Source organism: Corapipo altera, unplaced genomic scaffold (assembly GCF_003945725.1).
Source record: "Corapipo altera isolate COAL_440 unplaced genomic scaffold, ASM394572v1 98, whole genome shotgun sequence".
Lineage (NCBI taxonomy): Eukaryota > Metazoa > Chordata > Aves > Passeriformes > Pipridae > Corapipo > Corapipo altera.
This window is the reverse complement of record NW_020884914.1, coordinates 7300297-7324539: the sequence shown is the minus strand read 5'-3', so window position 1 is coordinate 7324539 and position 24243 is coordinate 7300297. Positions and strand designations below refer to the sequence as shown.

Here is a 24243-nt window from a genome sequence, read left to right as displayed (position 1 = left end):
ATGTGCCCGCGGCCTTTATGTGCCCGCCGGCTCAGAACGCCGGGTCGCCGAAGCCGAAGCGGCGCTGGGCGGCGCGGATCTCCCGCAGCAGCGCGTCGTCCCGCAGGCCCAGCTGCGGGGAAGGGGAGGGCGGTCGGGGCCGGGCTCCACCGACCGCCGGGACCCCCGGCACACACACGGCTGTGCGGGGCCTCAGCCCGGCTCGGACACCGACGGGACACGGGGCTTCCCGTGCTCCAGCCGCGCCTCCAGCTGTGGAGGGAACAGGGCGGGCGGTCCCTGCGGGGGTACAGACACGAACCTTGACGGTGTATTTGTAGCACTGCTCTGCCTCCAGCTCCCGCCCGCCCTGCGACAGCGACAGAGCCGCCAGGGAGGAAATCGTAGCATCGTTTAGGAAGGAAAAGATCTTTAAGACCATCAAATCCAACCATTCCCCCAGCAGTGCCAAGGCCACCGCTAACCCGTGTCCCCAAGTGCCACATCCACACGGCTTTTAAATCCCTGCAGGGATGGTGACCCACCACAGCCCTGGGCAGCTGTGCCAGGGCCTTTCCCCACCCTTTCAGGGAAGAAATTTCCCCAATATCCAATCTAAACCTCCACACAATTTGAGGCCATTCCCTCTGGTCCTGTCCCTTGTTCCCCGGGAGCAGAGCCCGACCTCCCCCGGCTCCACCCTGAGGGGCCCAGAACTGCCCCCAGGACTGGAGGTGCCTCGGCAGTGCCCCTTCCCCAGGAAAGGCACAAGATCTCAAAGAAGGGACATTTGTAAGAAGCTCAGCAGGGAGGACATGCCCCAGGGGATGACAGGAAGCAAGGAAGGGCTCTGCCTTTGCCATCTGAACACTTTGCTTTCCCCAAGCACTTCCCCCAGACTTTTTACCACTGAGCTCTACACCATAATCTTCAGGTTTGTGAGCAGATACCAATAAGCCCCCCAATAAACCCCTGAAAACCCCCCTGCCCATTGGGCTGGCCAGGGCTGGGCACTCACTCGCAGACAGATGAGGGCAAGATATCCCCACACTTCAGCATTGGTGTTATTTAGGGCATTGGCTTCAGAGAGAGCATCTTCTGCTTCCACCAGCTCTCCCAGCTTGAGGGAGACAAGGAGAGGCATGGACAAAAGGCAAAGAGCAAGCAGAAGGGACTTCAGAAGTGAACAGCCATTGCTCTAACAGCAGAGGAAATCAGTGCATCAAAAGCTCCTAGCAGGGTTCCCCTGACAGGGAGGCAGGGAAAGGATTTAGGACAGAGACAAGTAGTTATCCTCAGTGCCAGCATCCAGATCTCCAGTCTGGAGAACAAACTTCCCACTGCTGACCCCCATGGGATCACACACTATTTTCAAATCAGCCTCCAGCTGTAAGGAAAGCAGCATAAACACCTTCACCTCCAGAAGCTGAGTGATCCAGCTCCACGAGGAAACATGGCTGTGCTCCTGCTCCCTATTCCTGCTGTGCAGCAGGTCCAGGCAGGCAGGGGTAGCTCGTGCCTGGTGGGCTGCACTTCCCTGGCCTGATTCCACAGCCCCTCGGGAATTGCACATTTGGCCAAGGGGGAAACAGAAGTTCAAGTTCCTTCCCTGGTTGCTTCCCTTGGCCAAACTCCCTTGGAGGAACCTGGTGAGGTGTTCCTTGGGGACATACCATGCTGCTGGTGGCTGGGTGTCCTTGGCAGCCCCTCAGATGTGCTGGATTCCCTTGGGAAAGCACTGAAATTCCTTCCTACTGACATCCCACTCAGTTCCTTGGTGGTGACATGCAGGTCATGTGCAGGCAGGCACTGGGAGCAGAGCCCAGACTGCTTGCCATGCCACCCTGGGGAAGGAGGTTCTGGCTGGAGCTGAGATGAGGGGGAAGGCTGGCTGCTCCCAGAGCAGGTGCTGAGCAGTGACACAGCCCATCTGAGCAGCCTGGGTGCCACAGTAGGACTGTGACAGTGCACAGGACATGATGGCCTGTGGAGCCACGGGTCACAGGCAGCCAAGCTTTACTTAAATCAAGGGGATCATGCAAAAGCCAGCCCTGTGTCCCATGCCATGGCACTGATTAAAGCACGGATGACATGAAGGCAGTGGCACTTACCCTGTAGCAGGCGATCCCCACCCCCAGCCATGTGAGACAGGATGCAGAGTTGTCACAGGCGAGCAGGTAGATCTGCTTGGCCCGGCCATACTGCCAGGGGAGAGAGAGCCATGCTTCTGCATCAGCACATCACAGGCAGCCCCCCCTCCTCAGGGATTTGCCAAACACCCCATCTCCAGTGGGACTCAGATACCCACTCTCCCCACAGCTGCTGGGGGAGCAACTTGCTTTGTGGTAACTTCCCCTCCACCACTCCTGCTGGCTCCTCACCTCTTTCTCTTCCAGGTAGATGGAGCCCAGGCGCAGGTAGACAAAGTGCATGTCCACAGCATCCTCCACAAAACTGACCACTCGCTCATAGCACTCCTTTGCCTGGCCACAGTCCCCCTTCAGGTACCACAGGTGTCCTTTCTGAGCCCAGACATTTGGGTTCTGTGCACACAAAACCAGGAGTGAGACATGGGTGGGAGACAGGAAAAAGAAACACCTGGGAGGAGGGCTGGGACACCTGTAAGCAGCAGAAAGGAGAAGCTGAGCAGTGTTTAATTATATTATCACAACAACCCCCTGCAGCACTCCAGGCTCTCCAGGGGAGAGAGGGAAAGAACCTAGAGGTGCCAGTTGGCAGCAGCTGAACATGAGCCCAGGGGTGCCCAGGTGGGCAAGAAGGCCAATGGCCCCTGGGCTGTACCAGCAGGAGCAGAGCAGTGAATTCCCCCTGTGCTGGCACCGCCGAGGCACCTCCAGCCCCGGGGGCAGTTTTGGGCCCCTCACAATAAGAGAGATATTGAGGGGCTGGAGTGTGTCCAGGGAAGGGAACGGAGCTGGGGAAGGGGCTGGAGCAGCAGGAGCAGCTGAGGGAGCTGGGGGGGCTCAGCCTGGAGAAAAGGAGGCTCAGGGGGGACCTTCTGGCTCTGCAACCCCCTGACAGGAGGGGGGAGCTGGGGGATGTTGGGCTCTGCTCCCAGGGAACAAGGGACAGGACAAAAGGAAACGGTCTCAAATTGCACCACATTGGATATTGGGAAAATTTCTTCACTGAAAGGGCTCTCCAGCCCTGACACAGCTGCCCAGGGCAGAGATGGAGTCCCCATCCCTGGGGAGATTTAAAAGCCATGTGGATGTGGCACTTGGGGACATGGTTTAGTTGTGAACATGGCAGTGCTGGGGGATCAATGATCTTAGAGGGCTTTTCCAACCTAAACAATTCCATGATTCTATGATAGCAGGGCAGGTTTTACACACAGAGTTGAAGGTGGTGGGCTGCCTGCAGGACACCAGCCATGGGATCCCCCCTCCAGCTCCCTGCCCAGTGTCCTGGCCTGCACAAGGCTCCCAGGTACAGTCAGCAGTCACAGAGCATTCCGAGGTGTCACCTTCCTCCCTCCTTCTGTTGAACCTGCCTCCCCAGAGGCACCTTCCCTCTCTGCTGAATAGCAACCTTGTTTCTCACAAAACAGAGCCTGGCTCATGCACCAAGAGAAATGAGATCAGGATATACCCATCCAAAGGGAAAAGAAAGGCAGATACTGGAGAGGGAAAGGCAGAGACAGGCTCAGAGATGCCACCTGTCTGTGCAGGAGGTGACAGGAGGCCAGGAATGAATAGGATAACAGGGAGGGCAGGGCTGCAACCACAGCCTGGTGTGACTGCCCTCCCTGCTGAAACTGTTGTGGACTAACATTGAATTGTAAAGTGGAAACGAAGCTCTGGGTTCACACACACAGCAGCACAGGTTGCTGCAGTGTTTGGGTGGGGTCCTGCTGCAGCCCCCCAGGGACACACGTGGCATTACCGTGCAGTCAATCCGAACGGCCTCCTGCAGACACTGCTCACATCTGGGGAGATCCTCCTGCAGCAGGTATGTCCGAGCCAGTGCCAGGTAATACCCACAGCTGGGGCCTCCCTGCGGGCTCAGCAGCTCGTGGGCCAGTGCCTTGTGAACAAACTGGGGAGGAAGGGCACAGGTGGTGGTTAGGGGAGCAGGGAAACCACAGGCACACCAGAAGGACAGGGCAGGGGGCTGACAGACAACCTGTTTGACTTCCATGAACAGAAAACACATGGGAGATTTTTTTTTCCCCCTCCTTTGAATGTGGTCTAATGAAAGGTGTCCCTGGTCTAGTGGAAGGTGTCCCTGCTCATAGCAGGGTATTGGAATGAGATGAACCTGAATGTCCCTTCCAACCCAAACCATTCCATGATTACTTCTAGTTCTGTTTTGCTTTAATCAACTCATTCTGCCATGTAAAATTTAGGCAGGCAGCATAACATGACAATCAGAGAGACCCCAGAGATAACTGTGTGGGACAGGGACATTCCACAGGTGAACAAAAATTACTCTGACACACACAAGGGTCTGAATCATAGGGGTTCTGGCATCTTGGAAACATCACAATAATGGCTCCTGCCTCTGAATGTACAGAGAGGAGCACACTGCACCATTTCTGAGCTGGCTGTTCCCTCTGCAGCAGGCAGTGCTGGGCTGAGGCCCCCTGAGGGCCTCACCTGCCTGAGATGGCTGTGTCCACAACCAGCATTTTGGGCTGAATACTCTGCCTAGCCACAGTTGTGCATCTCTAGGCAGTGGTGGCGTTGCTCCCTCTTGTGCTCAGCATTTGGAGTGGCTACAGCTCATTCCCTGAGCCCAGGAAACAAGGCTGACTGAAGATGCCACCAGCTTTTTGGGAATAAACCAACCTCCCTTCTCACTCCTCCACTCCCTGTTGAGCTGACCTGGACAGCATTGACTTTCATCAGGAATTCCACTGCCTTCATGAAGATTGTGCAGGGAGGTTGGTGAGGTCCTGAACCAAGGGATGGTGCTGCAAGAAGATGTGTCTCTGTCAGTCCCAAAGTGGGGGATTTATTTCTGGAGGCAGAGCAAGGCCTGAGATCCTGGTGGGGACAGAGGAATCCCAGTAACATGATGTAAAACCCAGGAGGTGGTAGGGGAGGCTGAAGCAGAAATTAACTCAGCATTTCTTTCTGAAGGGTTTATGTTTTGTATGAGATCTAAAAAGAAGTAATGCTCTTGACCCACTGATTTTCCAGTCCAAATTCAGAGAAAAGGTGGGAATTTATGAATGATGCTTGTCAAAAACAACTTAAGTGAGGGTCTTGCCTCCCCAGACCAACCAGGGGCCCTGAAGCACCTGGCACTGCCATGTCCACCATCCACTGGGGAGTGGAGCTGTGGAGGAGGCAGATCACATACCACAGGACCAGAGGAGATCCATAGAGACAGTTTAAGAGCAGGCATCCCAGAAGAGAGACATTCCAACAGCAGAGGAAGGCCATTGGGTACATGACATGAGAGAGAGAGCTGCATTCAGGCTGTCTATCCTGAGATGTGCTGCTCTGAAAATCGGGATGAACCTGTTTTGCCTGGAGATTCCCTGGCTAGGGGGAGAGAACAGCCCTTGGTGTTGTGACATGCACAGCTCCTTGCTCCCACATTACTCCCCACTGATCCCACAAAGCCATCTCCCAGCACTGGGCTCTCCCCTGCACACCAGGTCCCCATTCCCTGACCTTCCAGGGCTGTCTCTGGTGCCGTAGCCTCTTCCTTGGATGTCACACAGGCCAGGGCAGGATCCACCACCTCTGAAAGTTTGTCAGCTGAGCCATCTGGAACCCCCTCTGGAATGAAACCCCCAACAACCATTATGTGGAAAGGGTTTGCCATAAACTGCCCAGCTGGGAGCATGATTCCACAAGAAAAGGAGAAGAGAGAAAATATAAAAGATCTATCAAATTTTCAAAGGTGGGAAGAACTTTCTTTGCAGGAGGCAATACCTGGGGCTGGGGTTTTGAGTACAAGGTTACCACGTGAAGCCAGAAACAGGTATAAATGAGGCAGGATGAGAGGAAATGGCCTCCAATTGTGCCAGGGGAGGTTTATGTTGGATATTAGGGAAAATTTCTTCACTAAAAGAATGGTCAGGCCCTGGCACAGCTGCCCAGGGCAGTGGTGGAGTCACCATCCCTGGAAGTATTCAAAAGCCATATGGATGTGGCACTTGGGAACATGGTTTAGTGGTGAACATGGTGGTGCTGCGTTAACAGGTGGACTTAATGATCTTGGAGGTCTTTTCCAACCTTAGTGATTCCATGATTCTATGAATATCCCTTCCCTCATAATCAGAAGGGACCAAAAACCACACATGACATGAGCCTGCTGGCCTGAGGCACTGTGCATGGAGTAGTGACAACATTAAAAACAAAGCCAGCCAGAACTTCCTGCAGCCTGGCCAAATATTTGGGACTCAGGACAGTCTCACCTCAGGCTGGACTCAGCAAGGCTCCAGAGGAAGCCTTGAGTTCAGGGTCACCACTCAGCTGCTGGTTAGTCCTTTGGTGAGGCAGAGCTTTCCGAGCTGTGTTGGGAACTCACAGCAACAGCTTTCATGGAATTCTACTCCAGCTCACAGTCCACATCTTCTTCCTTCGCCCTTTGTATTTCTCCTCTTAGAAATTCCCCTCCTTCCACCATTTACCACGTCCCACACAGCTCCAAGCCCCTCCTTGCTGGTGCCAGGGCACCTCCTAGGTTTGCCCAGCATTACCTGGCAAGAATTCCTCTGGGTCTGTGCTGGGAGAAATATCCTTTTTCCCTTCTCCTCCCTCAGCAGCCTCGGGGATTCTTCTCTCCTCACTGAGCTGGGTTTGCAGGAGCTTCTTGGCCTCACGGAAGTTCCTTTCTGCCTGAACGTTATTATTCTGCAGCTCATAAAACAAACCTGTGGGAGACAGACAGAGTGGCACAAGCAGACACCTGACCCTTAGCAAAATCTTTGCCTTAGCTCTCAGATTGGAGCAGGGAGAAGAGGATCGGGAGCAGGACAAATGCTTGGCTCTACAGGAACACCTGGACGACCAGGTAGGCTTGGCTTTGTACCTGAGAGGGTCCAGGCTACGATGTTGGATGGCTCCAAGCAGCAGGCATCCTCAAAGAAAACCTCTGCATCCTCATAGCGCTGCAGCATGACAGCCCCAATCCCACAGAGCAGCAAGCTGGGGCAAGGGGGGCCAGTCAGCCTTGCAGACCCCAGGTAGTGGTGTGGGGGACACCCCCCACCTTCCCCCAACCCATTGGGAGCGCTCAGCACCTTTGGATGTGCTGGAGGTCCACAGAAAGAGCCTGCTGGAAGCATTCCTGGGCTTTGGTGGTGTCCTCGTGCAGGAGGCAGAAGGCTCCATAGTCCAGCCAGGCCTGGATGTTGTGCTGGTCCTGAGCTATCCTCTAGGCAACAGAGATCAGGGCTTTCTTGACCACCCCAGCCCAGTTTAGCAGGAATCAAGCCCTTGCCTATCACATGTGAGGGTGTCCCTTAATTGGGATCGTGCTGGAAGCCCACTTCCTCTAAGCTTCCTCCACCTAACACATACCCTCCATCTCCAGCTGACCCCCTCCAAGGGCCCAGTGTCCCCAGTACTGACCCAGCAAGCCTCTTGGACCAGCTCATCCCATTTCCCGTGGCCTTGAGGCTGGAGTCACAGAATCACAGAATATGCCAAGTTGGAAGGGACCCATGAGGATCATCGAGTCCAACTCCTGGCCCTGCACAGGAACCATCCCCAAGAGTCACACCCTGTGCCCGAGAAAATTGTCCCAATGCTTCTTGAGCTCTGTCAAGCTTCAGGAATGGACAATACTCATATATATGAGTCCTTAGCGACCTGGCCAGGGATAGTCACACATCCTGCAGAGAGCAGCATCTCCCTGGAAAATCCTTCCCGTTCCAGTCTGAGTATCCCGGTCACGTTCAGCTCCTTTGTCCCTACACCACAGTCCAGGCTGGCTGAGCTGTCACCAGTGGCCCCACACTGCTGCCAGCACAGACACAGGGGACGTGGGCAGGGAAGGACAGGGGCTCCTTTACCTGCTGGTGGTACAGAGAGGCCAGTTTGTAGTCCTTGTTGGCTTCAGCTTCACGAGCAAAGAGCCCAAGCTGCTCCTGAGTCGTGCGGGATGGAGGGGCGGGAGAAGCACCTTCCTCAGAGAGGAGCTGGTGGGGAGTGGGACAGTGTTACTGGGGAGGGGAAGAATGGTTCATGTGATCCCAGTCCAGCAGTGCACCCAGTACAGACCAGTATGGCTGGGGCTGGACACCAGGGAAAGGCAAGCTGTCCCAGCTGCTCTTTGTGGTGGGACACATTCCTGTCACTTATTGGTACCTCTGCCACACAGGAACAGGGCAATATCCATTTTTACAAGGGCATGGACAGGCACAACAAGGGAGAATGGCTTCCCACTGCCAAAGGGCAGGGTTAGATGGGATATTGGGAAGGAATTCCTCCCCGTGAGGGTGGTGAGGCCCTGGCACAGGTTGCCCAGAGAAGCTGTGGCTGCCCCATCTGTGGAAGGTGTCCCTGACAATGGCAGGGGGTAAAACAAGCTTTAAGGTCCCTTCCAACCCAAACTATGCCATGTTTCTATGATTATTTACAGCATTCCCTAGATCAAAGCTTCTGGGGTCACTCACTGGTGACCCCAGCTCATGCTGGAGGTCTGTGCTCTGCCCAGGTGAGCGGCAAGAGGCACAAACCCAGCCCCCAGGTACAGCAGCTTTACAAGTGGCATCTCACACGTATGCCACCATCAGGATTTTGTAGCAGCAGGATACAGATGCACTGGACCCTGCCTTGAGTGTGGCTTGGGGTCCATGTGTGATAACTGCAGAAATGGAAACATGAGTCTGCTTCTGTCTTGAAGGCAACAGCCCTTCACCTGCCCTGGATTCACAGTGAAGTCGTGGCCCAAGTGCCCCAGGTTTCTCCTTACCTGGTTCAGGGCAACGTGCATCTGTTCCACGAGGTACACGTAGAGGTCACTGAGGAATGCCTGGAGCTCCTCCTGGGTCTCAAATGCTGTGGTCTTCAGGTATTTCTCCCTCACAATCTTCACCACAGGATACTATAGAAACATGGGAATGATGGATGAGGAAGGTCCTCCCTATGCCCCCCACCAGCTCCGTTATCAGAAAGAGCCAGAACACACTGATTTTCCTGAAGCTGCAACTTAGTTCTGAGGAATAAATCCAGCCCAGCACTGTTAAAAGTGAAAAAAAGCAAGCAGGGGGAATTCCTTCCCCACCTCCCTGACACTCCAGTGCCCCTTTAGGGACAGCATGTGGAAGCCTCATCCCCTTGGCACAGAGAGGGGGTCTCTGGTCAGAGCACAGCCAGGGCTGTGCAGCTGAGAGAGGGGAACTCCTTTTTCCTGCCAGGGCAGACTGTGGGTGTGTGAGATATCAGCTTTGCCTTCCTCAGGTTATGAGCATGGGGCAAATGGATGTGACCATCTCCCATTCATAGGGAGTGTTCTCCAGGTGTAGGACCAAAGCAGCTTGGTACTTCCTCCATTAGAGGTGAATCTTGTCCCCCCAATGCCTGTGGCAACAGCCCTGAGTGCCAGGAGGGGATTCTGGAGCACCACATCATCCCGAGTTACCACCATGGAGCAGCAGTTCCTCACTGAAAAACTGTCGGGACAGAACAGCACAAATGAGCCTTTACCTTTAGCTGTTCCTTAAAAGCAAAATATTTCCCAGAGGTGTTGAGCTCATGGTTGAGCTGATGCTTCTGTTCCTCCAGGGTTTGGTGGTCTATTGCTCCCTGGTCAGGCAGCTGCTTCCCAAAGAGCTTGTGGTATTCACTCAGGATGGCATTGGCAACGCTCGTGACACGTTTGTGATAATCTTCCACCACCTAGGAAATTAATTAATTAAATTTCACAAGTCACTTATGCAATCAGCCTTGATATGTATTTGATTTGTCACAGCGCACGCCTCCCATTAACACCACCTGACTCAATTATTCTGTCACACATCCTTTCCTGTCCACGCCTGAGGGCTGAGAAAATATCTACAGGTAAACACAAAAGAGCTCCTTCCTGCAAGATTTTTTTAATAAGAACACAGTATTTCGGTCATTGCTGTCTCTTCTATAGCAATATAACTGTCTGTGAGTAAAATATATCTAATTTACTGGGAGCCTTTAAACCCAGGAGCCAGCCTTCTTCAGCAGAGCCTGTAATCTCCATAATCTTGGTCCTCAAGAATTCTGGGTGACTTGAGAGTGGTCAGGGCTGATTCATGTTTGTCTGAGTCTGATGAAGCACATGGGCTAATCAGAGACAAGAAACTGTTGGCACTGCCCAGGGCAAACATTAGGCTCTGGTAGCCTCTTTCCCCAGCATCCCGTTCCCTTCCAAACATCCCCTCACTGCTGCCTTCCCTCCTTTGCTCCATCTCTTCCCTTTGTATGGGCTGTGAACACGAGCTATGTACCCCAGGAATGAATTCCCAAGGCACACTAGTGTGGAGATAACACAGCCAGAAGTTCCCTTTTCTGGGTATTTCATGGAATTGTAGAATCACAGAATATCCTGAGTTGGAAGGGACCCACAAGGATCATCAAGTCCAACTCCTGATCCTGCACAGACACCCCAACAATCCCACACTGTCCCTGAGAGCATTGTCCAATTACTCCTCGAGCTCTGGCAGCCTTCGGGCCGTGCCCACTGCCTTGGGGAGCCTGTTCAGTGCCCAACCACCCTCTGGGGGAAGAACCTTTTCCTGAGATCCAACCTAACCCTGCCCTGACATAGCTCCAGATGTTCCCTGGCTGCTGTCCCTGGTCACAGGGAGCAGAGATCGGAGCTTCCCCTCCCACTGCCCCTCGTGAGGAAGCTGCAGACCCCAGTGAGGTCTGACTTCAGTCTCCACTTCTCCAGCTGAACACACCAGGTGACCTCATCCACTCCTTATATGGCTCTAGACCCTTCACCATCTTTGTGGCCTTGCACTATTGTCTTCTTCAAACCTCATCTACATGTTGCTGCAGGGTTGAGAATGAAGACTCTCCTGTGTGAGAGGAATGAGGGCAGGATGGGTGGCAGAGTGGTGGCAAGGTCACACACTCTTGCACGTACCTTCTTGGCTCCTTCAGTCTGGGCAGGCAGTGCAGGGCGAGAAGGAATCATCTCCTTGACCCTGTTAATGAGAGCACAGAAGAGATCAGCCAGATAAACTGCCAGGGAAGTCAGCTTGTTGTGGGCACAAGCAGCGTGTAGTGAGAGGGCTCCAACCTGCCATCGTGTCCCTGAGACACCTCACAGGGACCTGGGACGAAAACTGATGCCAGACCAAGAGTGAACTGTCAAGGCCAGTAGCTTGTAGCTCATCATAGCAGGGTTAACATTTATTAGTGGCAATCTAAAACACACTGCTGGAGCAGCAGATCTGTAACTCAGAGCTCCTGCTCTGCCAGAACAGCTGTAAGGAAGGAACCAACCTGAGGAAAGCTCTGAAAAATTTGATCACTGTACAGTCCAAGTCACCTGATCCATCAGTTCCCAACATCACAGAGTGCAGCTATGGCACCTCATCCCCTGGTCACAGATTGACACCAGACACCAACCTTAGACCACCTACCCCCAGACACCACACCAACCCTGTCTGGGCCAATACTGGACTTACATTAGTCATGTTACACCTTTCATTAGGGTTACTATAATTTTTACTAAGATTTTATCAAGGTGAGGGTGACTGAGCACTGGCACAGGAGTGGCTGTAGAGTCTCCCTCCCTGGAGATATTGAAAAGCCACCTGGACATGACCCTGAGTAACCTGCTCTGGGGGACACTGCTTGAGCAGGGAGGTCAGACTAGGTGACCTCCAGTGGTCCCTTCCAACCTGAAACATTGTGAGATTGTGGGATTAAAATCCTTGGTGCCAAAACAGCCTTAATTAATTGAGATTTTATCAACATTTTCTGTTTGCTGGATATGAGAACACTCTCAGTCCTTATAACCCAATGAGCCAAGGTGCCACATGCCTCATTCAGCTGCATACAGCAGGTGAATGAGGAGTTACCCTGAACTCACATGCATTGCACTAGAAATGGTATAAAAAAGGCCAGGAAATGTCTGTTCTAAGGGGGATTCACCTTCCTCAACCTGTTCCTCCTGGAAGACAGTAGGCAGCACAGAGGACAACATGCATACTCTCCCTTCAAAGAACAGCTGATACTTCTGTTTGAGAGAGACATAGATCTGCACTTGTTATACTTTATTAATTTGCTGCACTTTCTGTTTTTTTACTCAATAAATGAGATGTGCTGGTCCTTTCCTAGCCCATAACACAGCAGGGAGGAACTGCCTCAAATCAAACAGACAGTAGAAGACTCAAAGTAGCAGAGATGAAAGAGCAGCAGAACAACATGAAAACTAACATAAAAGCCAAAAATCGGGTAAAATATTGTGAGAAAACTTCTGAAAAGGTAAAAATGACAGAATTGTTCTGGTGAAGTTACAGCAGTACTACCCTGGACAGTCCATGCTGGTGGCCAGGACACACAGGCAAAAGGCAAGCACACAGGGATTAGTGGGAAACAAAGCCCAGACAGGAACACAGACACTGTTGTGCTGCTCTGCTGTCTCTTGTTTCGAGAGGAACGGCAGGGAGATGCCAGCTGGGATGAACAAGTGTTTTCCCAACACACCAGATGCCACCTCTGAAGCAGTTTGGCCAAATCCTCCCCCTGATTCCCGTGGGCTTTGTCTCATGCCCTGGGTTGGTCCTTGCAGAGCATTCCATGGGGGAGCTTTCTGCACAGCCCCCTCCCTACCCTGCAGAAATGAGCCATCAGCCCCGGAGCACAGCCCCTCCTCACGCACCGGCGGGTGAGCTCCTCCCGCAGCCGCTTGGGGACCAAGGCCTTGTCCAGCTTTATCTCCAGCACCAGGAACGTTCCTGCCTCACTGTATTGCTGTGAAGATAAACATTGCTCTCACTGTCGTGCTGTCTGGAGCCTTCCCAGCACGATGAAATACTGAGCATACAGCTACAGATCTCCAGACTGCAGAGATACAGCTTGTTTTATGGCTCGCCCTCAGAATGAGTTACAGCAGCAAAATTCAGCTCAGGAAAACAGGTTAGGAAAAAGGGGAGAGCCTGGATAATCAATCTGCCTGTAGAATGAATGTGCATTCAGAGGAAGAAGCCAAAATATGAAGGAACCCTTTTAAATAAATGCCTGATAATTTACAGAGACCTTCTGGCCCAATGCTTGTCTGATCTCCAGCTGGACATCACTGGAAGAACTCTGGGACAGCATCTATGTGAAATATCCCTTGTCCAACTCACTCTTAAGGAATTTAATTGTGTGGAAGGTGTGAGACACCAGCACAGTGATGCTCTAGCATCTCCTTCTCTTTGGAGAAACATAATTACCTGTCCATCAACGCTGCAAATTCTGGTACTGTCAGGTCCTCCAGTGCCATCTGACAACTGGATTTTGGATGGGCTCTGTAATGATTCAGAAAAAGAAAAGATGTCTCTTGTTTCAGTCTCCATAGATCTCGTATCTTTGCAAGTTCAGGGTGTGAGATGGTACCTTTGTTCAGTGCTAAGATTTCAGGTTAGGAGAGACCTCCTCAGGGTCTGCAGATTCCTCATGAGGGAAAGGCAGCACTGACCTCTGCTCTCTGTGACCAGTGACAGGATCCAAGGGAATGGCTGGAGCTGTGTCAGGGCAGGGTTAGGCTGGATATAAGGAGAAGGTTCTTCCCCCAGAGGGTGGTTGGGCACTGAACAGGCTCCCCAGGGCAGTGGGGACACCATCAAGGCTGCCAGAGCTCAAGGAGAGATTGGACAGTGTGGGATTGTTGGGGTGTCCTGTGCAGGGGTTGGACTCGATGATCCTTGTGGGTCCCTTCCAAGGGAGGAGATTCTGTGATTCTATGACAGTATCTCTTAGCTGGCTGAGGCAACACAGTTTCATCCCCGGTTCCTGCATCCACCCCTGTTTCCTGCATGTCCCAACTACCCCAGACGTGGAAGCAGAGCAATCACAGTGCAATGTGCCTCCCAAGACCTTACCGTTCTGTTGGAATCTTTGTCTTCCTTCTGAGTCTTACTGGGAAGGGGAGGGGTCCCCAGCCCTTCTTTGATCAGACTGAGATGCGACTTGAGTTCCCAGAAAATACTGTGCTGACTTTTGGTCTGAAAAAAAGAGGGAACAGAGGGAATCAAGGGACAAAGTAGGCTTCCTCACCCCTTTGCCTTAACCTCTCACATCACAAAACATCATCAGGGTCTTAAATGCATTAAGAAGCTTTGCAACCTCATTCTCCTCCCCTAGAAGTCCAGCTGCCAATGCTCCAGGTCAGCCCTGATCCCATGTAGCTGTGAAGCCTCAGGTTGGACGATGAGACTCAGCAGGGTCTTTCCATCTTCTCTCAAGATTTGTGTTTTCACTGAGGACTGGCCCTTGATCCTTGCCTGAGCTATGTGATAGACATGCTAGAACCCAGCTCTATGATCCTGACACAACTCCTGGCTGGATCCTAGACCTGACTCACAGCTATGGACTTGCCTGGTGATGTGGATAGTTAGAGGAGTCTGGCCACCCTCATCACATCTGCTCTGCAAACTTTTGGGTGCCCCCACCTGCCTGACAGTAACTCTCAGCTCCCCCGGTGTGGAGCAGCTTCCCTGACACACACCAGGGAACTGCAAGAAATGGGTTTGTCAGGCTCTGTGTTTACACAGTGTTTGACTGCCTAGACAGGCCATTCCCCCATCATGGTTACAGGAATTGGGCTTGCAAGAATTATGGGGATCCTGGGGAAGGGATGGAGCAGCTGTATGGAGACTGCCTAGACCACGTGGCAGCCAAAAGCATCCATAACACCAAGGAACGAGAAGGACTTCACTCGTGACAGATGCCACAGGACAAGCAGCACCACACAGCCAAGATGCTGTCATTCATGATGGGGAAGCAGAGCCCAGCTGACAGCTGTGTGCCCAGCCCTGCTCTACAGCAGCCAGTGGGAGCAGGGAGACAGCAGAAGGGCTGGAATTCACCTGGCTCCTGCGCCTGGACCACAGGGAACGTGGGTGGTAAAACCAGGCTGTGCATCTGCCCTCCTGAAACAAGCTCAGGTCTGTTCCAGGAGGGTGGGAAAATGGAGATGTAACTGTCACTCTTAGTAACAGAGAGGGAGAAATGCAAAGAAAAATAAACCTCGGTGAGCCAGAGCTGAAAGAGCTCCAGTGACAGCTTTTTTGGTGGTTGCCTGGGGTAACGCAATCCTTTTAAAGCCACTGTTTGCTCTTCCCAGCAACACAGTTCATTTGCCCAGACTGGGGAGAGAGGAGCATTCTTACAGCTCTCAGATGATGGCAGAGAGGGGAGTGGAGTGAGATTCAAAGCCTCTCTAAGCCCCCAGACCTGCTCACACACCCCCAGAAATTCCCTGTCTTGGAGAAATCTGCACCTAAGAGCTTTTATCACTATTTTTCTCCATCACCAGAAGAGCAGAGAAGGTTCAGATCCAGTTTCAAGTACCCCACTGCCCATACTCCTTGCACCCAAACACCTCCTGCCCACCCTGTCTGCTCCCAAACACCCCCCTGCCCACGCTGTCTGCTCCCAAACACCCCCCTGCCCATGCTGCCTGCTTCCAAACATCTTCTGCCCACCCTGTCTGCTCCCAAACATCTTCTGCCCACCCTGTCTGCTCCCAAACACCCCCCTGCCCACGCTGTCCACTCCCAACCTCTCTGTGCAAACCCAGCTGCAGAGCTGGAGCTCTGGCTGCCTGGCTGCTCTCACCTTCTCAAACACCTCACTGTCTTGGTAGCCAAAGACACGGAAAGCTCCTCGGATCTCCTTCACACCAGGGCACAGCAAAGGCAGCATGTTGACATATGCCACACCATGGAAGGAAATCTGTGTTTCATCTCCCTGGAAACACAGAGCAAGGGACAGTTATTCTCCTCAGGGAAACAGGGTCACTGATCCCATTAAGAAGAGGCCACATAGCAAAGTGAAGCACCTGATGAGCCAGGGGCTCCCTGTCACTGGCACACAGCCGAGACAACCTGGATGAATACACTGGAGTCATTCCATATGTAGAATATTAATTTCATCCCAAACCCTGTGGGGCAGCTTTTCTCTCTAACTCCTGCACTCTGCTATTCTTCAGGATGGTCTTATTGAGATACAGCTGCAAAGTTAGCAGCTGTGTGGTTAGAAACCCCACCCTGTGCATCTTGGGCTGGACAGAAACCAGGTGACTGCAAAATCTTGGCCCTGGTGAGTGCTGAAAGGAATTTACACCAATTTATATGACTTTACCATGGAACAGATTAGGAGCTCTCACACTACCAGCTGCCAGGAACAGAACCATTAGCTAAGAGGCTGTTCCTCTGTTAAATCACCCTGGTTTAGGTCCAAAATCATAACTTACCTACAGCCCAAGAAAGAAGGCATGAACTTCTTCAAGTTGGCCAAAGACAAGCTCAGTGAATTACCTTCATTCTCTTCAAGGCCAGGCTGGACAGGCCTCTGAGCAGCCTGGTCTAGTGGAAGGTGTCTCTGCCCATGGCAGGGTGTTGGAATGAGATGGACTTTGAGGTTCCTTCCAACCCAAACCATTCTGGGATTCTGTGATTCTAAAAAGCACCCTTCCTCTGACCTCTTTCCACCCAGCTGCCACAGACCACCAGTGAGAGCTCTGTATGCTATAAGGAAAAAACATGACCCTTTGACTATTTAACAGCTCTATAAACGGGATTTTTTACAAAGCCTCCTGCTCTCTGACTTGCTTTGGCCGGTTCAAGGCTGGTTTTGGTATCACAAAGGCATCAAAAGGAAAATGCATACCCCTCCCCACTGTTACCTTGTCAACTTTGCTAGCTTTGCCTTTGCTGGCTGGGGCCGTGGACACCCTGCAGAGCTCCACAGGCCAGTACCGACACTCCGCAATGCGCCTCTGCAGCCTGGGCACAAAGCAGGGATCAGGGGATGCACAAACCAAGCTGGAGAGCCCCACCACCCTCCTTTCTGCCCCAGCAGCCCCTCTTGGGTTTGCTTCAACCCGGGCCCACAGCAAACACCCTCAGGCCACAGGAACATGTGTGCTTTGGGGCAGCTGGGGACATTTTCCCCTCCACCCACTGCTGTTTTCATTTATGGCACAACCAGCTATAAAACAACTGAGAGAGTGACACACTCGGTTTTCTCTCTCCCCTAGTTACTTCAGAAATAAAACAAGCAAGAAGGAGTGTGGTTAACTTTGGTGTAAATCCTGAACTGCACAAAGCAAGCAGACCCTGAGCTCCCATGCAATGTGGCTGGTGACTCTGAAACCAAGAGACATGTAGGGAAAAGAATTTTAAAAATCAAATGAAATAGAAGGGAATATTTCTACACAAGGAGTAATTTTGCTGTAAAACTCACAGCCATGATGCAGCTGAGGCCAAGAAAACAGAAGGATTCAAAGAGAAATGGAACGCTTAGCCTGATCTTGAGCATATCTGGAGCTGCTAAAGATAATGCTTATCCAATAAAAAAACAAATGAGGAGTGCCCACATGGAGTGAAAGTTTTTAATGCATTGAAAATTCAGTAAAATTTAATTAGCAGCTCAGAGGAGAGCTGTGTGGGCCACCCTGCTCCATGCCTGCTCACCATAACTGCTGCCCCTTCTTTCAAAGAGTCCCCAGCCCCAGTTGCTGGCAACAGGAACGAGCATTTGTGGCCTGGAGACAGCAGCTCCAGCTTCTCCACCTTCTCCCAGCACAGCAGTTCAAGGCAGTTCAAACTGCTCCCTTGCTCAGGCCAACAGGAGCAACGGGAGGTGAGGCAGAGCCACAGTTTGACCTGCAGGAGGTCTGAGACCCCCTGCATGTTGCTGCTCCCAGCCTCAGGTCACTCATCTGAGCATGTTCTGGGGTGGTTTCCTCAGGTCCCTTACACAGCTACTGCAGCAGCATCCAGGTAACAGCGCCTTTCCATGTCCCAGACGATTCTCTTTGTGCTTTCTGCTTGGAGCCTGAATTCCATATCCTGTGAGAAACAGCATGCAGTCAGAGCCAGGACAGCAATCCACAGCCTGGATTATCCCCAGAAATGTTCCCTGGGAGAGCATGTGAGTCAAACAGAGGTGCCCAAGTCCCCATAGCCAGGCCAGCCCAGCGGAGAAGCCAGCAGCCCTTCCTGCAGACACCATCAGTGTTAAGAGCCTGGCTCACAGCACATAACACAACTCCCAGCCCAGCAGCTCGGTGTGGGTGGTTTTTGGGGACCAGACCTGCCACACAGCCCCTCGGGATCTCTCCTGCAGTGAGTCTGCATGCCTACTGTCCCAGGGGAACCATCTCCGTGCCTGGACACTGAGCAGGGGACTGACCAACCACCTCCTCGTAACAAATCTTTCTCAGTCCCTGCTGGTTCAGTTCCATCTGTGACCCTGCCAGTCGTTCCTCACCTCACTTCTGGTGAGCTCTCCATCCTCATCCTCATAGGGCCCTCCAACAATGAAGGAGTTGGGTATGCTCAGGGCACCAGGGGCCAGGATGTTACCAAGGGGCCAGTTTTTGGGACGGGGTAATGGTTCTTTTTCACCATCAGCCTTCACAATGCCATTCCTGAAGAGCAAGGGGAGTTCCTTCTGGAGAGACCAGAGAAACAAAGGATTTGCATTTCCAACAGAAGCAGGAGTAAGAGCCAGCTGCTCGGAGCTGGGATAACAAAGCTAAGCAGCAGTGCAGGGCCTGGCTCAGAAAACACACTCCACCACACACATACAAAGAATGGGATAAATATAAAGAGCCTTGTGGAAAAAACACTGCCAGGTTGAATCCCAATGTTTCCAAGCAGAGCTTTCTGTTAAAGAAACATGTCAAGCCACAGAGCCCCTAAGGCCTCTCAACAAAGGCTGCTGGTGCACAGGCACAGCAACTGTACAGCCCACGTGCCTGGACACTTGTTCTGTGGTGTGGGAGAACAACCCAAATCCCCTGTCACCATGCCTGGACCATTCTCACCTCATCAGCTGCTGGTACTTGCAAACAAGCCATGTAGTTTTGCTGGGAATCAGTGGCAAGTGCTTCAGGAACAGAATAAGCTGCCTCCAGCGTGACACTCAGGAGGCTCCCACTTGAGAACTCCGTGGCAGAGAGCAGGGGCTCTTTGGTGCACACTGTCACTTCAAGGCCAGCCTGTGAGACAAGGGTAAAGTAGAGCCAGTAACTAGACAATTATAAGTTGCCTAGTCTTAAGGAGAAGCAAGCAGAAAACTGAGGCCAGAATGTATAATGTTATCTTATGCCTCATCTCAGATGTAAAAGAAAACAGACCAGGACAGGAAAGGAATTTCAGGATCAATTTGGCTCAATTGTGGTATTTGTTTGTTTAAATCACAGCCTGTTTGAGGTAGGGCATGTGCCCTGAGGGTCTCATAAAATGAGCCATGGAGAATGAGGCAGGGTCTCATAAAAGGAGCCGCAGAGAAGGAACATCAAGGATGGAAAATGATGCTTTTCCCCTGGTGATTCAGAAGGCCGTGCTTTGCCTCTGCCCTATCTCCATGCTCTGTGTGCAGCCTTTAATTACCTGTCCCAGCCCTGGATGGATGGTGTGCAATGAAAAACCAGCTGGTCAGCATTTATTACCTGGCCTCCCTAATGAGTGTGCCCCCACCTTGCTCACTGTGAACCTCTTAAACACAGAGATGCTAATGTGATATCCACCCTTCCAATTCACTCCTGGTGCTCACTGCAGGCAGGCTCAGCAGCAAAATTGGACACTCTTTCCCAGTCTCATACTTCATTCCCTTCATTTTAGTCACTGGGTACTTTGCAACCAGCTGAATGAATAAGGACCTTTCAGAAAAGGCAGCCAGAGCTCGTGCAATAATGGACTCAGATATTTTATCCACAGAAAGGAAAACTAATAAAGCTGGAGAGGTGACCCAGGTGTTGTATTTTTTGAGTTTTTCAGCACTGTGATTTCCATCTCTGTTTTTTTTTCCAGAGCAAATCAGTAGCTGCACACATTAACATTTCCCAGCATGACTTCACCTATCACAGGCAGCTAGGGACAGACGTCAATGGGAGCAGGAAAGGCCTCCAAGCCTGTAACATATAGGGCTGCACCACATCTGTGATGAGCCAGGTGGCTGAGTCATGCTCTCCCTCCCATTAAAAAGCAGCAGAGAGCTGAATGAGGGAAGGAACAGTTCCGAATTCCACATACCATGACCTCCAGGCGTGGGCTCTCTGAGGGGGAGGCAGGCACTGCATACAAAGGAGCTGAGACCTTCAATGAACACTCTCCTGGGAAGAAACGGGAGTGCAAACAGCCTAAAGTGAGACTTTCAGCAGAGAATCATAGTCACAGAATGGTTTGGGTTGGAAGGGACCTTAAAGATCATCTCATTCCAATCCCCTGCCATGGGCAGAGACCCCTTCCACTAGACAAAATCATGGTCTAACTCCTAATGCTGAGTTACTGATGCTACCCCCTCTCCCCCCAGCCAGATTTTGCAGAGCTATGAAGGTCACTTTGTCAGAAGGAGGTAAGTTATAGTCAGGGTTCCTTAAGCAAAGATAAAAAAGTGCCAAAGATAAAGAAGTGGTTATGGAGGCTGTGGAAGTCAATGTTGTACCTTGTAGCAGAGGTAGAAGGTCCACCACAGCTTGGCCAAGAGGTGTGGTCTTCTCCTGTTTTTTCTTCTCTTTTTGCCCCACTTCTACCACAGTCACTAAGGAGATAGAAGGAGAGAAGCTGGCAGAGTTCCTCAGACCAGCAGTTCTGGGGCTGGGAAGGGTCTGTGTGAGCTCTGGCACATGCTCCTCGTCATCTCCCAAAGCCAACATGCACAGTGAAGCCAAAGGAGCACAGGCCGACATGGAAGGGGATTCTTCCAACTGGCAGAGATGGAAACACAAGTGCTGAGATCCTCCCACTGCTGCTGCTCAAGTGTTATCCCTGAACAAGGGACTCCTGCAGCTGACAGTACCCACCTCTGAGGAGGGGGATCCAGCGCCAGGTACTTACAGAGCAGCGGTTTCTGCGCAATGACATCCAAGGAGTTGGGCCCGTCGGCGCTGCACTCAAAGCTAGTCGTGAAATTGTAGCTTGCTGTCCCGTCTGGCAAGACATCGACCTTGGAGGACTCTCCCAGGACTGCTCTGTTGTACTCCACACGCACCAGCGTAACCAGCACATCGCTCTTGAGAGTTTTCTGTCAATAAAAGAGCAGATTAACACCTGCCTCTGCAGCAGCAGCCTGGGAGCCGAGCTCCTCTGGCAGCAGCTCAGTTCAGTGCCCAGGACAGGGCTCACGGAGGGGGGCCTGTTCCACCAAGAGCAGCAGATGTTGGCCATGCTAGGACCTCACCCTTCCCAGCCTTTAAAAGGGAAATTTCCTGCTCCACCATGCCATGATGCCCCAAAGATTATCAGGAGCCTTGGCATAGGAGATGGAGAGGTCCAGGCTTCTCCCCAGGAAAGACACATCTAAAACAAATCCCAAAATACCCCATTGATATTTTTGTGCTTCCGGGAAGCTTGAGATGTTTGTTGTCTCTAGGAAAGTAGCTCCTGAGCTACAGGGCTGAGTTCACAGGAGGCTTGTGGATATCATGTCACTGCAGAATGCCCTGAAATGGATGAGAGGAAACGGCCTCCAGTTGTGCCAAGGGAGGTTTAGATTGAATATTAGGGAAAATTTCTTCACTGTAAGGGTGATCAGGCACTAGAAGACACTGCCCAGGGCAGTGGAGGAGTCACCATCCCTGGAAGTGTTCAAAATACATGTGGATGTGGCACTTGGTTTAGTGGTGGCTTTGCAGTGGTTGGACTCTATGGTCTTAGAGGCCTTTTCCAACCTTAATGATTCCATGATTCTATGAAATCAAAGAGGAGCTCCAGCAAGCTCTTTGGGGACCTCTGCAATTTGTTGTTTCACCACCTTCATACCACTTGCTTTAAGCAGGGACGAGCAGATTCAAATTCTAGTTTGAATTTAAAATGTCTAAACGGAGGGGCTTAAACAGGAGGGATGGTGAGGGCACAACATGTGGCAGGGGGACCTGCATGCCTGGGCAGCACCAGGCAGCTCTACAGCGAGAGGGAGTGCTGGACAGCAGGTACCAAAGAGCCTCCCTGCAGGAGAAACACAGTTTAGTTCTCAATCCACAGAGAAGTGGCTGAATACAAGGACCATTGTACCCAAACAACTTTTCCTTAGTGCTGAGCCACAGGGATGCCCAACCTCCACAGCCTCTTCCTCAGCTCCCTCTCTCCCTGTCACTGGGGTAATTAGTTTCATATTGGCTCTTATACAAAAAGAGATCTCTTTCACTTGGTTTTAATTTTCAGCCCCTCTCCCTGTCTCCTTGAGCATGCATTCTATGAATGGCTAAACAGAATCCAATTAACCTTCCTCTGTGCCATTAATTATCCAAGACTCCTCTCTCATCTCTCTCTACACTACCTCTAATTAACCAGATTCCACACTTATAGCTGGAAGTGGATTCCACATTCTTACAGCTGGAATTCTTTTCATACTGTTGTTGTGATTGCCCTTTTGTAACCCCCCCTCCTTTTGCCACAGCCCTTTCTCAGGAGGGAGCAATCAGAACCACAAAGCAACATTCAGAATACAGTCAATACATAGGCTTATTCTTTCCAGCAGTGTTTTTCCTCTTCTAACCTCATACCTCTCACCTGTTTGCCAAGTCTATCAGTGTGAGAGGTGCTCCAACACTACAATGTAACAGCCTCAAGCAAGTGCTTTTGGGTTGTTTTTTGCTCTCTTGTGCTGGAGCAGAAGCAAGGATTTGCATTTTTCTGCTTGAGCTTCTCCTCTGCATTCCCTCCCAAATGCCAGTTCCTCTAGGAGACTTTAAGGACAGCTGGGTGCATCGCATGGAAAGCACAGCAGTGATGGTTTGATTGGCACCAGCTCATAGTCTGGCACTGGAGCCACAGCCTTTTTAAGCCCAGAGCCACCCTGTTGCTTTCAGTATGGTTTAAACAGCTGTAGCTGGGATGAAAATCTGACTTCATAACCAAGTTGAGATCTTTTCAGAGGTATTTGCCTCACTGATACACATTTTCACTGTGTTTTGCTTAAAAAAAAGCTGCCATTTACATACAGTTAGAGGAAGCAGAGAGTTACATTTCATCCCAGCATTTCTGGACTGCTGCTGAGGAGATGCATTCCCTAATTTATGTGACTCACAAGCTTTTGCTCTGTGTGAACAAACCTTCAGCAGGGAGAGGAAGCCACAGTGTGGTATTCCTGAATCTCTGATACTCCCACCACTCCCTCCTGTAGCCTTATCATCCCCCACCTGGCCTCAAACAGGATCCCAGCACACAGAATCTCTCTGGCCTCGTTTATTAAATTAGCAGAGACATTTTCAAAGAACTTTACCAGGTCCTGTGCCTTCAGGACAGTGATCTGTACTGCTGCTGGCTGTGACGTGCTGGGAAGAGCTGCAGCAGAGGACACTCTCCCACCAGCCAGCCCTGCAGGCACCTCCATGGCTCTGCAGGAGAAAGAATGAGGCAAGAAACATGAAACTGCTCCATTCCTCTCCCAGATACCTCTGCAGGACACAGCAGTGGTGGCTGTGAGCGCTATTCAGGGCTCGGCTGTCAAAACACCACTGAAAGCAGAGGGCTTTGGCAGTGACTAATCATGAGGCGCAGGGGGAGGACAGAGAGAAATGTAATGGGAAAATTATCTGGCTCTGTAAACTTCACCCAGCTGCAGCTCTCAGGAGGGACTCGCTGTGCCAGGCTGCTCTCAGCTCCGAGCGCCAGGTACAGCCCTGGGCGCTCTTTTACTCCGTGTTTAAATTAATCGTGACCTCCTGGGCCAAAGGCCTGTGGCTGCCACCCCATCCCCTCACGGCTCCCACATGCCCAGGGGACCTGGCTCCCTCTGCTCCTCGGGTTTGGGAATCCCTGCAGAGACTCAGAGCACCCTGGGGACCCCCCGGCCCCGCTGCCTCACACCCCCAGCTCCCGCAGCCAGGGCAGGGGCACTGATGTCCGCCCGCCCCTGGCAGGGCAGCCCCTCAGCGCAGCCTCAACGGCCCCGGGGGCTGTCCCGCCATGGTGCAGCCCCTCACGAAGGGTCCTGGGGAACTCCTGCAGACCCTCACCCACGGGTCTGGGGGCTCTCCCACCTTAGGGTGCACCTGCCCGCAGCCCCTCACCAACGGTCCGGGGGGTCCTCCCGCCCGGGCGGTCCTGCAGCCCCACACCGGCGGAGCGGGGCTCGAACCCGCGGGCTCCCTGATTCGGCGCGGGGCTCGCGTCCCGTAACCACAGCGACG

The 24243-nt window shown here is 52.1% G+C and overlaps 1 protein-coding gene across 4 annotated transcripts; it reads right to left on the bottom strand.

The window, feature by feature from the left end:
• Position 1: 1 nt before the first annotated feature.
• CFAP70 (cilia and flagella associated protein 70) lies at positions 2 to 24243 on the bottom strand. 4 transcript variants are annotated; one of them, XM_027654775.1, is made up of 28 exons: positions 24124 to 24243; positions 23334 to 23448; positions 20948 to 21134; positions 20556 to 20651; positions 20144 to 20223; positions 18934 to 19107; positions 18375 to 18557; positions 17862 to 17953; positions 16786 to 16885; positions 15717 to 15848; positions 13979 to 14101; positions 13331 to 13405; positions 12775 to 12866; positions 11029 to 11089; positions 9612 to 9803; positions 8878 to 9009; positions 7976 to 8101; positions 7202 to 7335; positions 6991 to 7106; positions 6659 to 6832; positions 5625 to 5732; positions 4827 to 4915; positions 3886 to 4038; positions 2361 to 2522; positions 2091 to 2180; positions 998 to 1099; positions 302 to 349; positions 2 to 112 (listed from the first exon to the last, which is right to left on the bottom strand). In XM_027654775.1, the coding sequence occupies exons 2-28, from the start codon at positions 23442 to 23444 to the stop codon at positions 32 to 34; spliced, it is 3213 nt and encodes a 1070-aa protein (XP_027510576.1). In that variant the 5' UTR covers positions 23445 to 23448; positions 24124 to 24243; the 3' UTR covers positions 2 to 31. The 4 variants fall into 4 exon arrangements, with proteins under 4 accessions (XP_027510576.1, XP_027510577.1, XP_027510578.1 ...); XM_027654776.1 differs by having other exon boundaries at positions 24094 to 24235; XM_027654777.1 differs by lacking the exon at positions 2091 to 2180.